This window comes from Cinclus cinclus, chromosome 15 (assembly GCF_963662255.1).
Source record: "Cinclus cinclus chromosome 15, bCinCin1.1, whole genome shotgun sequence".
Classification (NCBI taxonomy): Eukaryota; Metazoa; Chordata; class Aves; order Passeriformes; family Cinclidae; genus Cinclus; species Cinclus cinclus.
The window spans coordinates 12,821,575-12,835,438 of NC_085060.1; the positions used below are offsets into that span (position 1 = coordinate 12,821,575).

Sequence of the window (13,864 nt, forward strand, 5' to 3'; positions counted from 1 at the left end):
GATGTCCTCCTGCTTTCTCTCTGTCTGCCTGTTTATCATACGCCTGAGTATCCATCCTGTGGCTCCAAAAGCCAGCAGGGAACTATAGGTTTACTTAAAAGGTAACGTGTACAGTACCCTGGCGTGTAAGAGCCCATTCAGCTCTATATACTCTCTCCTGTGTTGTGCAGCCCCTCATTTCTGCTTCCTGTGTCCTTACAATATCCATACACACCCTCACTCATTCTCCTTCAGGTTTGTAGCCCCCAGTTCTGAAACGTTATTTGGAACAGAACATTTCTTTCCAGGGTTTGTCCTGGTGTCCAAAACAATATGGGAGGCTGTTCACAATGGGAGTGTTGCTCTCCCTTCTGTCACACCGAGTTCACTTAGTAAAGTACATTTGGTTAGTAGAGTTCATCACCACTCACCTCTCTAGAGGAGCTCAGCACAAGCACCGTCTATCTGATTTCACCACTTCTTCTGAAGAGTGCACTACGTTTGGGACAAACCCACTCTTTACCCCTTCCCATCCCTCCTGGATTGAAATGTCCCCCCTTTTCACCAGCTCGTATATATCACGAGTCAGATCAGTGAAGGCCTTCTCCACGTTAATGGCATCCCGAGCTGAGGTCTCAATGTACTTCATACCATAGGCAGCTGCCAGTTTCTCTGCCTCGTGCCTGCTCACTTGCCGCTGTGTGTCAAGGTCACACTTGTGACCTACCAGAACAAAGACGATCTGGTATGGCTGGACATGCACCTTGGTCTCCTCCAGCCACTCGTGGACGTTCTGGAAAGACCTGCGGTTTGTAATGTCAAAGAGGAGGAGTCCTCCAACCGAGTTCCTGTAGTAGGCTCTGGTGATGGACCTGCAAGCCAAGGAACCACAAGAGTGTTAAGTTACAGCTGTCTTAATATATGTCCTTTAAGAAAGCATTACCACCACCCTGTCTACCGTGCAGAATTCTGGGCAAGAGAAGGCCATTCAAGCAATATCTTTGGACTTTCTAGCTTGTGCTGTTTAGAATCTGTCATTTAAAAGGAAAATTTATTTTGGCTTAAAGATTTCACACTTGGGTAACTGCCCCACTGATTTATTATGGCTCTCCTCAAAATCCCCCCCACCACTTTTTACTCTCATGGATTTCTCTATGCCTCTGGCTGTTGAGTCCCACCCCCCACCATGTCAGTTCTCTGGACACCTCATCTAACCCACTGTTTTAGAAGCACTGTGACAAATCAAAGGATTCAGTCGAAACCAAACACCCACTCTCTGACAGCCACATAAAAGCAGGAGGTCAGAGATCTGGAAGGCAGACCATGGGGTTGTAGCACCCCTCCATATACCTAGGGCCCTGGGATGGGAACATCCACCCATCCATACAGCTTCTTCCACTACAGGACTGGATTGAAGTGACATTGGGACACTGTTACTGTTAGTGGCACTGACAGGAGCAGCCCGTTTGACCTCCCGAGAAACTGCAAAATGATACAAGAGCTTCCAAGGAGAACCACACTGGTCATGTTCCTGCCAAATACTGGTAACATTAAATAGTCACCAAAAAGACCTCAGAACTGCAGGCTGGAAAACGGAGTACATCTCCCACAGCTCTTCCAAGCCAGGTCAGCCCAAGGCAGCCAGAAGCAGCACAGGAAATCAGCAAACAAGGGCAATGGAGCAAAGCTGAGGCCACGAGGCTAAGCAGAGCTATAGTTCAGTGACTACTACACAAGGGAAAACCAAGAAGCTGATGAACAATGGTGTTTCTGCAAGCCATGGATTCACTCTAAATCCAGAAGCAATGATCAATTTCAGTCCCTGAAAGAATTCACACTCAGGCCGGAACTCTCCTTACTGGAATAATATAAGCACTGCTGCATTTTTACTTTAGGACAAGTCTTTTTTTGGCTATGCAAGACTGTTATTAGGTCCTGAATGTGTGTATCTGTCAAAATTACCCCAAAAAAGGATGAACTAGAGTTTTCAAGAATTGTTTTATCAACAAACATACAGTGATGGGTGAAAATTCACAGACGAAACTGAAGAAAGCCAGAAGCAGGGGAAAAAACATAGTTGGCTACATTTGGATAATTTCTCCTTTTCAACTGTTTGGCTTAGGGACAATAGTCACTCTGCACATTTGGCACTAAGGGAATTAGATCTGCCTTTAGCTATCTGGCCAGCTGCAAACAGATACTGGCACTTAGAATTCACCCCCACACTGTCACAGACATTTCTTCTTCTCCCTTGTGTTCTGTGCCATCAGCCCTGGCTCCTCCTGCCATCAACAACAATGCCTTAGGTATTTCTGAAAGACAAGATGGGATCTAAGTTGAATGCTGCTTCAAGGTAAAATCAGGTGAAGGTTTCAGTGCCTTTTCTTAAAGCCTTTCCCTCAACTATTTTCCTCACCGATCTGCAGGAGACAAAGCATATTTCCTTCATGCTGCCCATCCCTCCCCAGTTCTCTTCCAAGATTTCTCCCTTCCCTCCTCTTGCCACACTCACGCACTGATGCAGAGCAGTGCAGGGACTTACACCTACTTTGGCCAAATTTCAATGTACAGGCAATGTCTCTGTCTGGGAACTGTCCCCTGCTCTGTACCCATGGCAGGGACTCCTGCACCCAGGGTCCATGCCTGTTGTTTGAGTTTTTCCTTCTCAGCTAAGGAAGAGATGCTGGCTGGAAGGAAACAGCTCTTCTGTAGGTGATGGGACACAGTTCCAGGGAGTGCAGGCTACACAGGCTTTTGCTTTTGCCAGCATTACACAACATCACATTTTAGACAAGGAAGTAATAGTATCTGAGCAACGAGAGATGGGCAAAACCTCCTGGATCCAGGAAGAATTGGACCCTGCTCTTCTACATCTCCAAAGCAGCCTCAACACTGCCTCAGGCAGCATGTTCTGGGGCAAAACAGAGTGGTACATGTTTAACTGGAATTTAAGCCTTGACTGCACAGAAATTGCTACTAATTTATGGAGAGTGAAACAGCTCACAACAGGGGGTGAGGAAGAGCAAAATTGTAACACAGCTGCTGCTCAGAGAATGCCAAGGTGTTTTCAAAATAACTACACTGGTTTGTCCTCATGGGACAGCTGTTAAACTATGTGAAACAAATTGGAAATGCTCAAATCAGAAAATGGGGAGCTCATTCTTACCGATTTTACTCTTAAGAAATTCCCTGTGCTTGACAAATGACAAAAAAAGTTTCAGGTTTCTGGAGAGCACCTGCTCCATTGTGCTTCTTGCCTATGACAAGTCCAAGGGGCTTTGGCTTATTCCAGTAACAGGTTAATTCTTGTCTCTGGCCAAGAAACATACCTTGTAGGAGGAACCCAAGAGTTGTCTTCATCGGGCACAATTTGTCACAGGGCTAAGAGTGATTTGAAAGGGATAAACACAAACCAGATTTTTAAAATTCCCCCCCACACATACATTTCAGAGTGCACCATAAAGGCCCCTGGGTTTGCTCCAGGTTTTCATATTGGGAATTCAAATCTGCACTTTGGCAAGGGCATTGCAAAGTTGCACAGTGAGAGTGAGGGGTTTTTTTTTAATGTCACTGACCATTTCTGCCCCTTGCACTCTTCCTGCCTTTGCAGGCTGCTGCCCACCGCAGCAGTGCAGCTGCCCTTGAGCTGAAGGTCACCTGCTCATCATGCTGACAACCCAAGTGCCTGGCCAGGTCAGCCCCAGCACCCAGGGCAAGCAGGGGCCCTGAACTTCCTAATGTTTAAAAGAAAGGAAATTGAAGCCATTCAACAGCTCTTGTGCTTCACAGCAATGGAATGGCAGGAACAGGGGATGTCATTCAGGTGACATCTATAGAAAAACTCAGGTTTTCTATAGACTTCAGACAGAGATACAAAGCTGGAAGCTGATGCAACTGCAAGCTAAAGCACCTCCTCTCTCAACAGAACAAAGCACCAGCTCCTTGCCTGCAAGGCTTCAAGGTAGCAAAGGAAAAATCTTTCAGTGGATAAGGACCTGGCACATCCTGGGCCAGACATCAGTGCCACAGATGCGAGGGAGGGTGGTGAGAGGGGTGAGGGTAGGGGAGTTTTCACCGTCTGAATGAAACCAAAACATTCCTCAGGCGAGTCACTACAGCACAGAAGTAGAAGGTCTGTGGTGCTACACAGAGATGTGGAACACAGGAAGTGATCCCAGAGGGAGCAGGATGGAAGAGCAGATCAGGGTTAAAGACAGATGAAAAATACAAGCAAGCAGGAGGCCAGGAGCTGCGGGTACACTGACACCCCTTCAAAATGAGCGCTGTCTGAGCAGCAGGTCTGAGCCCTTCTTTGGCTGGGGCTGAGCCTGCTCCTACCAGGGCTGCTCTTTTTCCCACACAGTCCTGTGGGAAACTTGGCACTGTCCTACATGCTGCTTTTATGTTACTTCATCGAGACTTCGTTACTGGTGCTTAAGCTCCCAAATTGTCTGCACTCATGCACCGCTTGGCGTGGCACTCTCCAGAAAGCACCTGTCATCCCTGCACAGCCACAGCCAAGGGTTTATCCCGACCTTTCTCTGTTCTACGGAAAGCTGAGCTCTGCTGTCGAAGCAGAGCGCCAAAATACATATTCCACTGCATTTCGTGAGCCTCAGCGTAAGTGCTCGTCTGTGAAACATCCTGGTCACTGCCTCCCCACCTGGGGGAAGCAGGCGCTTTCCTTGCCAGCTACATCCGCTGATGCACGGACACCTCCGGGCTGGTAGAACGAGGACTCAGCTCTGCCTCGGGCCTCGTACCCCTCCCCAGAGCCAGCGGGGCCGCTCCTCGACATCCACACCTGCACATCCTGCACACCTGCATTCGGCCATTTGGGGTGGACACGGATCCCAGAGATATGGGGGAGGGGGGGGGCACAAAAGGTGCCAATTTGACTCTTCTTTGTCTCATTTCCACACGCCTCACCCGGCCGCGGGCCCCCCGCCCAAGCCGGGGCCCGGACCGCAGCCCCCGGCCCCGCACCGCGGGTCTCACCGGAATCGCTCCTGCCCGGCCGTGTCCCAGATCTGCAGCTTGATCCTCTTGCCAGGCTCGATCTCCACCAGCCTGGAGAAGAAATCCACGCCCACGGTGGGGTCGGAGATCTGGGCGAAGCGCCCCTCGGTGAAGCGGCGGATGAGGCAGGACTTGCCCACCGTGGAGTCGCCGATGACGATCAGGCGGAACTGGTACAGCCAGATCGCCTCCATCCTGCTGCCGCCGGCCCCTCAGCGCCCGCCCGCCGCCGCGCCGCCCATGCCCGGTGCGCGGGCCCTGGGGCGGCCGCGGCCGCGCCGCTCAAGCGGGGCCCATGGCGGGCGGCGCTGGCCCTGCGCGGCTGCCGCTGCCCCGTCACCACCGGCGCATCCCGCCGAGCTCCCGCCGAGCGCGGGGCCGGGGGGACGGCGGCGTTGCCGGCGCGGCCTCGGAGCCGCCGAAGCGGCGCTGGAGCCCGGCCGCGAGTCGCTCCCCGCTGCCGCGGAGGCCGGGCTCGCCCCGCCGCTCCCAGCCGGAGCCGCAGCTGCAGCCGGTGCCGGTGCCGGTGCCGGTGCCGGGGCGCGGGCGCGGCTGTCGCGTGTGGCGGTGATGCAATGGCGGCCGCGCGGTACCGCACTGCCGGGAGGAGCCGCCAGCCCCGGAACGCGGCGGTGCGGGAGCCGGGCGGGGCGGGGCGGGGCGGGACCGTGCGGGGCGGCGGGGAGCCCAGGCCGAGGGCACCGGGGGCCGGGGGGATCCCCGGGAATGAAGGGATCCCCGGCGACCGAGGGGAGCCCCGAGACCGGGCGGGGAGCAGTGCTGAGCCCATGGCCGGGGAGAGCTCGTCTTCCTCGGCGCTTCGCCAAGGGAAAGGGAGCGTGGAGCAGGGCGCACGACACCCTTCTGTGTTTTAAACCCGAGACTCATTTCTGGAGAGATTCAGGCTCCTCACTACTGCACCGAGGGCTTCGTTCCCACTGAAATCTACCGGAGAAGCCAAGTCCTCCTGGCACTTCTGGAGAGCCTGTGCACCAGGGTCACCTGCACCGCGCCAGCCTGTGTGGAAAGAAACAATGGTAGCAGAAGGCGTCTACTCATGAAACCTAACAAACACACATGCGTATGCGTCTGTATGTATATATATGTGTGTGTATATATATATATATATATATATATAGTGTGTGTATACATAAACGATGTGTGTGTACAGTCCTAAAAATTAGTAATTACAGACATTAAATACCCAGCAACTTAAATACCACAAGTCTTAAACCCATTTTCCCTCACTTTGCTCGAGTGGGTCCCGGGCCCCACAGGGTGAAGCGCAGCGTTCAGGAGCCCGACTGGCAGTGAACATCCAACAGTGCAAGCACAGACAGCTCAGACTGCCAGTTCCAGTTTTGCCCAGCCTGTCCCAAACAGGGAGTGACACTGCCATGGCAGCACACAACCGCTCTCCCCTGGTTCCGTGGGATACCGCAAAGTTTGAGCACCTACTTTTAAATCTCTTGCCAGAGAAGAGTTTTGATCTCTGGAAGGGAAAATTGGCATGTATGTTATTAAAAAACAGTGAGTAAAATGCCTGCATTCAGTCAGACACAGAAAGGAAGAATAGTGACACTTAAAAAAAATTTATTAATATGTTGATGTGGGTTTTTTTTAAATAAAGATGGTTTCATTAAAAGTTCCTCCTTCATGATTACTATTGAAATAAATGCATTGAGAGTGGCTGTTATATTCATTAGGTCCTCTGAAAAAGGACATTTATATAGGCATGAGACAGCCTTGAGGAATAAATGGCAAGGAAATTTTTCAATATTCTTGGAAATATAATCTATTTAATAAAAAATAACAACCCCAAAAGATCCTACTTTAACGTACCTCAAGACAGGAAAGAAAATTGATGAAGCAATCTACCCAGCAACAGCAACAGTGCAACATAAAAGTATTAAACCTATAAATCCAAGTTAGAGGTACATTAACCAGTGACTCATTGCCAGCCAGGCTTTGTGGGGATCTGGTACACTTCACCGAATGATTTCTGAGTACTCCATGCCCAACAGTTGAAGCCCACAACCAGTCATGTTTTCTCTTCACTGTTTTTCTCTCCTCCCCATGCACTTGCACACAGAGTTGCCCTATGCACTTTCTTCCACAGGTCTGACCATACTGAAGCAGGCACAGGGCACTTGGTAACATCCTGCGAGTCACATACCAGCAGCACCTCCACGAGCAACTCAAGGCCCACTGACAGTGGACAGTTCCTGGCATGACCTTTGACAAGGAACAGCCAGAGCACCTTGACTTGCAGGGCCATGCAGAGCTGAGAAGACCACCAAGGTGCCCAGCAGATCCTGTTGTAGCTAGAGGAATTCCTGAAGCATCAGGCACCTCTCTTCCTCAGCAAATCAACTTGCAGGACCCCGTGATGCAGATATTATGTTCATCTTCTCTGAACACATGCATAAAGATGAACACCCACTGCGTGACTACTAGGCAGCCATAGCATTAATTAGTGGAAAGTGAGAAAGTAGGAGCAAATGAAAGCCTTTGTTCTGGTACCATTTTAGAAAATGAAAAATCTAGTGTCTGAGAAATGGTAACCCAGATTTGATGCAAAATGAGGTTTGTTGGCTGAGGACAGGATGGCAGGTGCTAGTGAGACACCATGAGAGTGTGTGCACTGGTGGCAGCACTGGGAGCGGTCCCCGTGGGCTGGTGGCAGCTCCAGACTGGGGACAACCCTTCAGTGCTCCTTCCCATGGCCCTGGGGACCATTCCAGAGGAGCCCCTTTCCCCCCAGAGCTTGTAGTGCTGGGGAGAGCTGCCTGAGAACCACCTGAGAACAGGTGAGGGCAGGGCTGATCTCAGAGCTTTCTCACCTCCTGGCAGCACCTCTGAGACTCCACAAGCAGGGTCCAATCCAGCAGCCAGCACCACGCTGGGAAGCCAAGGGGAGCTCTCGTGTAGGCAGTGCTGGCCTACACCCTAGGCTGTGTACAGCCAAACACAGGTGACAGCCCTGCCCGAGGGCTCTGTGCACACCTTGCACTAGGTGACAAACATCCACACATCAGTCACTTGAGCAAGTATTTCTTATTGAGCAAATTTATGTTAAGGCATAAAAGCTGAAACAAAATGAGGCAAAGGCTGGAGAATTACTCTACTGCTACCCTGTGCTCTCTGTAGTCCCTATCCCAGAGGGATTATATTCACTCCCTTTTAGTATTAGACGATGAAGCCCTAAGCAGATACTTGGGTTTTTTGCAAGTCCTGTTCCTTAGGCTGGTGGGTGGTGATTGCTGTGCATGCTCCAAGTGGCAGGAAATCCACCTTAGGCCTGGCCTCAGCCCCAGCAGTCCCTATGGCTGGGGTGGGATAGTCTGGAGGCAGGCAACTCCTCTTGGATGGGAACTCTGCTGTGAGAAACAAAACAGGGAAGGTACTGAGCCATGGTCAGGGATGTCTCAGAGCCAGACACCCTCCTGGACCTCTTCACTGCAATTCACAAAGGTATTTTACAGAATCATGGAATGGTTTGAGTTGAAAGGGAACCTCAGTTCCAAACCTCTGCTACGTGCAGGGCCACCTTCCACTAGGCCAGATTGCTCAAAGGCCCATCCAACCTGGCCTTGGTTGGATTCCCTCTAAATAGATAGTATTCCCACTGAATAGTTTGGTGGTCAGTTGTAGCTTAGCTTTTCTCTCAAACCAGTGCCCTTTACAGCCTGCAGCTGGAGGCTGAAGCCATCTCCAAGCCCAAAGCTGCACTCAAGGAGCAGAGTGCATCAGCACTGCACACACCATGCAATTTTAATGCCCTTTCAGTTTCCAAGGATACAAAACACAATCAATCAGCCACAATCCCTCGCTGCGGGTCTGGCTGCATGGGAGCTCTGTGAGGCAATCCATTTGTGTGTCCCAGCCTGGGACAGAGCAGCGATCACAACACACCAACACACAGGTGAATTGGAGCACCCACATCCACATGCTGTCATCCCTGGCCCTTGCAGGTATTATATTCCAGCCACACGCACAATGGAGCTGCTCATTGTTGCAGAGATAAACTGCACCCAAGCAGAGCCCTGAGCCCCTCCACAACCAAACAAGCCAGAGACCAGTCACTGAAAATAGTCACACACCAGGATGATGGGAGTGCTGAGAGCAGAGCTGGGAACAACATAGAGCAAACAATTTATTAGCTAGTTCTACAAAACATCACTGTTAAATTAGGCCTGTCTAGATGTGACATGGAGACAGATTACACTGTTGACAGGGATGTGGTTGCACCCATGACCTATGGCTGACTGCGTTGCTGTAAAACCCAGGACAGAGGGAAGGTATTAAGGCGAATTAGTGTTTATTATTTATACAATACCCACAGTTAGTCAGGGTGGTGCAGACAAGCGTAAAGTCAAGGGCACCACACAGTGCTCTGGAACTGACAGCCCAGCTGACAGCAGGCACTGGGAGCATAATTTAGGGCTTTGTGATGAGGTGACAGCCTTACAGCCTCCAGCAGCAGTGGCAGGAGGGAAGAGCAGGCAGGGCTGAGTGCCAGGAAGCACATGGTGTAGCTTCTGGTTCCACCTTGGCTTTTGGCTGGCCTCAAGTGCCTTTTGGAGAGGTGGAGTTCTCTGGAAGACTGGCAGCCTCTGTCCCTAGGATTCTTGTCTGTTCTCCCTCCCCAAACACCGCCCCCCCACCCCCGTTAGCAAAATGTTTCTAGTGCACAAGGGAGTGAGCACTGCCCACCAAGGCTGGCTTGGGCTCCAGGGGTGGCATCCTGCAGAGCTACCACTGGTTCCTCAGTGTCACACTGGAATCAAAACAAAAGCAGCTAAAGCAGACAGAGGATTGATAAGGAGAGTCCTGGCTGAGTGATGCTGGCTGTTCCGTTAATGGGCCCCCATCAATATAGGAACCCATTATGTAAATGGCTCTCTTACACTTGGTGCCCAGGCTCCTTCTGTACCCAGCTGAGAGAGGTGAGAACATCTTGAGAGCTATTTATCCCACTCAGCTTGATGGGAAGAACTGTCCTCCACAACCACTCTTCTCTCTCTTGGCTGCAGAGGAACAAAGGGCCCAACACAGAGTAGCTGCCCAACTTCAGACAGCTTCAATTGCCCCATCCCCTGAGCAGGACACTGCCACTTCACAAGGAGCTTAACAATGGCACAGAGACAGGCTGCAAAGCCAGCCAGGATCCATGACAGTGAGAGAATGCGAGAGTGATACAAATGCAGAGAAATTTCAGAAATAACCAGAGAATCCTTTTGAGTCAGTAGCAGTGCTCCAGGGCAGTGCAACATTTGCTTTGAGCCAGAATGGACAGGGAAGATTAAACTCTCTTACAGTGTGACCCACTTGGGTGGACGTGCACAGAGAAATGAGGTTGTCCCCACATCCCTGCAAATGGCAGAGCCACCCTCTGGTGCCACTCAGCACCCATGACACAGCCTCCAGCTCCAACAGCAGGCAAATACAAGCAAGTCAGCCGGGCTTTTCGAAGAGACATAAAACATTTGCAAAATGTTTCCCTCTGACAATAAATTAAACAGAAGGTCCTTACCACAGGAAAGCTCACTCCAGATGCAGCTCCTGGTGTCTTATTTCAGATTACAATCACATTAAAATGGTCATAGGCTGGCTGATTGAAAAGGGGGCCTCCTATCTAGAGATCATTATATCTACCTGTGTCTGCCTGAATCCTAGCACAAATCCTCCACTGGGAATATTATGTCCTTGTAGCTGTTCTTCCCAGGAAGGGAACTGGATCTGCTTAGAGCAAACAGAAGCCATTACAATCAGGATAAATTAGTAATGGTGAGTGGGAGAGAAAGAGGAGGGAAGTGAAAGAGATTATTGTGATTTTTCTTGCTATCAAGTGGGTGTCTGAGCTACTTATATTGCCAGAAAACAGCTCCCTGGCTTCCCCCTCTGAGTCCAGAGTTCAGACTGCTTGCTTACAGTTCAAGAGTTATTTTGGATTGTTAACAACTACTACAATGGTATTATGGGTTGTTAGATGCATGAAATCTGATTTCTGTTCCTGCTGGTAGTGTCTCAAATTTAGCAGCTGCACAGGGTAGTCTGTAGAGAAAAGGCAAAACACACTTGCAGTCGTTCTGTTCAGCACTTTTTCATCACAAGCTGCCACACCTGTTGAGGATTAGTTGTGGGGGTCTTTAAGATGCTGCAGGGAGTAGGACTTGTGGCTCTGTGGTGTTGTGTAGTTTCCATTTTGTAATACACAGGATGCCAAATAATTCACTAAACCCTGACAGCAGTCCTGGAAAAAAAGGAAAACTGACCCACAGAAATGCCTTCATGCATAGGATTCCTTCCTTTCCTCCTAAAGGGCTGGTTTAGCTAGTTTGGATCTACAACAGAGACTGAATTGCCAAAGCTCAGAGACAAATTCAACCATAATATTATTTTATAACGTTTAAAAAAACAACAAATATCTGCCTGCTTAAGCAAGCACGTATTTCAGGTCACTTACAGGGCAATGACTGTACATCAGTCCCTTTCCAGCAGGAATATTTACTGGAGCCCTCAAGCATGAACCTGGTGAGGCCAGCAAATCTGTAAAGCTCAGCCCCTGCTCCTGTTTGTGTTTTTCCATTCCCTCTAGGATGCTGCTGCCTGCTGACAGCTTCACCCTTCATTCAGACTTTACTGAGATGAGGCTTTTTAAGCTGAGTGAATGGGAAATTAATGCAAAACAAAAAGGAGCTTGATTTGGGGCTGCCACACTCCTGCAGGACTCCTGAAGGAGACATACCCAGCTCTCCATCATTCCCATCCCTCTCTCAGAAGAAAGAAATCTCATAAAACATTTATAGTAATTTCTCCATGGGTCTTCTGGAGATTGATGCTCAGTTTTTGCACCTTCAACCAACCAACCAACCTGTTTAGAAGTGTGGGTGAAGGTGGCAAGCACCCCAAAAGTGGGAATGGCCACTCTGGAGTTGCCCACTGTTGCTCAAACCTCATTGTTCCAAATCAGCCATCTCCTGCTCAGGACAGGCCAGGAGCTGGTCCTGCTGTCCCAAAACACTCTGAGTCCTCCTGCTGTCCCACAGACTTCAGCTGGCCAGAGCTGCTCCTTCTGGCTAAGCCACCAGTACCAGGAACCTCCCAAAAATGCATCCCCTGGGAAGCAGTGGCTGCTCCTGGCTAACCTTATGGGAAGGGATTTCTGTTTCAAGTTTTTTTTGTTTCAAGGGCTCTCCAGTGGTCAGTGTATCTTGTTCAGCAGCAATGCTGTTGGGAGCTCCAGGAACACACACCTTGCACATCTGTGCACTGATTTTGCATGGGCCTTCACAGAGAGCTTCCCAATTTCTGATGACAACCTCTGTAACAGTGCTGAGAGGGATCTCAGTTCCCAGGCATCCCCTCTAGCACCCGAGGGGTGAAAAGCAGGTGGAAAAGAAAAAGGATTGAGCCACGAAAAATATTCAGGTACAAATACGACAATGAAAACAAATAATCAAGCCTGGTGCTGCATACACTTATGCTTAGTTATCAAGATCAGAAATCTATTTATTCAATTTTTGATACACCAGTCTATTTGATACATTTTTGACTTAACAAGCCTGAAAAAAAATGCAGCATTTTAAAATTTCAACAGACCACATTATTAGAAGGGTTTATTTAGCCAGCATTTTTTTATCTTCAGATCTCTACAGTACTTAATTTTTTTCCCTGCCTTGGTGAAGGATAAAGCTAGGCAAATATTTAGTAACAGACAATTAATTCAGCCCCTTCTTTCCATCTCTGCTGAAACGCTCATTCAGGATTCAAAAATTCTTTGTTTCTCTTCTTCAGCTAGCTACTAAACTATTTTCAATAGTTTCTGATACCTGTCATATGAATAATTTTGAATGGCCATAGGCCACACATTATATTTGCCTGATGAAGCAGAAATACCTTCTAAAGTTTTGCTTTTTCTCCTTTTTTTCTTTAATCCTGTAAGATTTCCAAGAAAAAGTTATATAAATCAGACATAACCTGGAAGAAAGCACATTGACTCACAAATGCAGAAGCCTCAAGGAAAGCAGCTGCCAGGTCTACTGTAGAAGCTGAGGTTTGTGTTTGATATTAAAAGGATGATGCCCAATGGTCCCAGGCTATCAGCCAGCATTCCCTGAGCCCACTCAGACCCTGGGGTCTCCTCTGAATCCAGCAAGAGCCCAGGGGTCACAGTCAGCTCCCACTGCAGTGCTGGCACCAGCACCCTGTGTGCAGGGAAACGAGAGACGCAAACCGCATTCACTGGCAGCACAGTCTTACCTTTTATTGTAGCTTTGCCTGACCCATTCTACAACTAACTAGTAAATATAGTCAGAAAACTTCCCATCTGTTTTTTTCTTCTTTTTTTTTTTTCCTCTGGTTACAAACCCCACTCTTGTTACCATCAGCACACACCTACAGGCCAGAGTATCTATTAGGTTCAGCATTCACATCATAAACCACATGCAAACTGGCCATTAACCTTATACCCACAAGATCCTCTGTTTCTCCAGAGGACACTGGCAATAAATGTGCCTTAAATTTAATGATAAAGTGCTTTCTGTGCAGTAAGTGAAACAGAGCATAGCAAATTTTACTGCCTCAGAATCAGCTGTGTGACAAAAGTGTGTGCAGTTTGGCAGTATAATCTTTTACTTTGATAAACTATTAAATGCCAAAGAAAGCTCCTTAAGTTAATCAGGGCTTAATTTAAATAAACAAGCCAGCAAAAGATTAACAAAAAATCCTCAATGGAATCTGAATACAAAAATAGTCTCACAAAGTCCCGCGCCAAGTTCATAAAAGTTCTGCAGGCCCACTTTTTGTCCCCTTACTAGCACCACCAATGAAAAAGATGTTGATTTTCTGAAAGACCAACACA

The 13,864-nt window shown here is 49.0% G+C and overlaps 1 protein-coding gene across 1 annotated transcript; it reads right to left on the reverse strand.

Annotated features, from left to right (window-relative positions):
* Nucleotides 1-424: 424 nt before the first annotated feature.
* Nucleotides 425-5,192, reverse strand: RAB39B (RAB39B, member RAS oncogene family). The gene is made up of 2 exons (XM_062502842.1): nucleotides 4,978-5,192; nucleotides 425-851 (listed from the first exon to the last, which is right to left on the reverse strand). Exons 1-2 carry the CDS (start codon nucleotides 5,190-5,192, stop codon nucleotides 425-427), a joined length of 642 nt encoding a protein of 213 aa, XP_062358826.1.
* Between the last annotated feature and the right edge of the window lie 8,672 nt (nucleotides 5,193-13,864).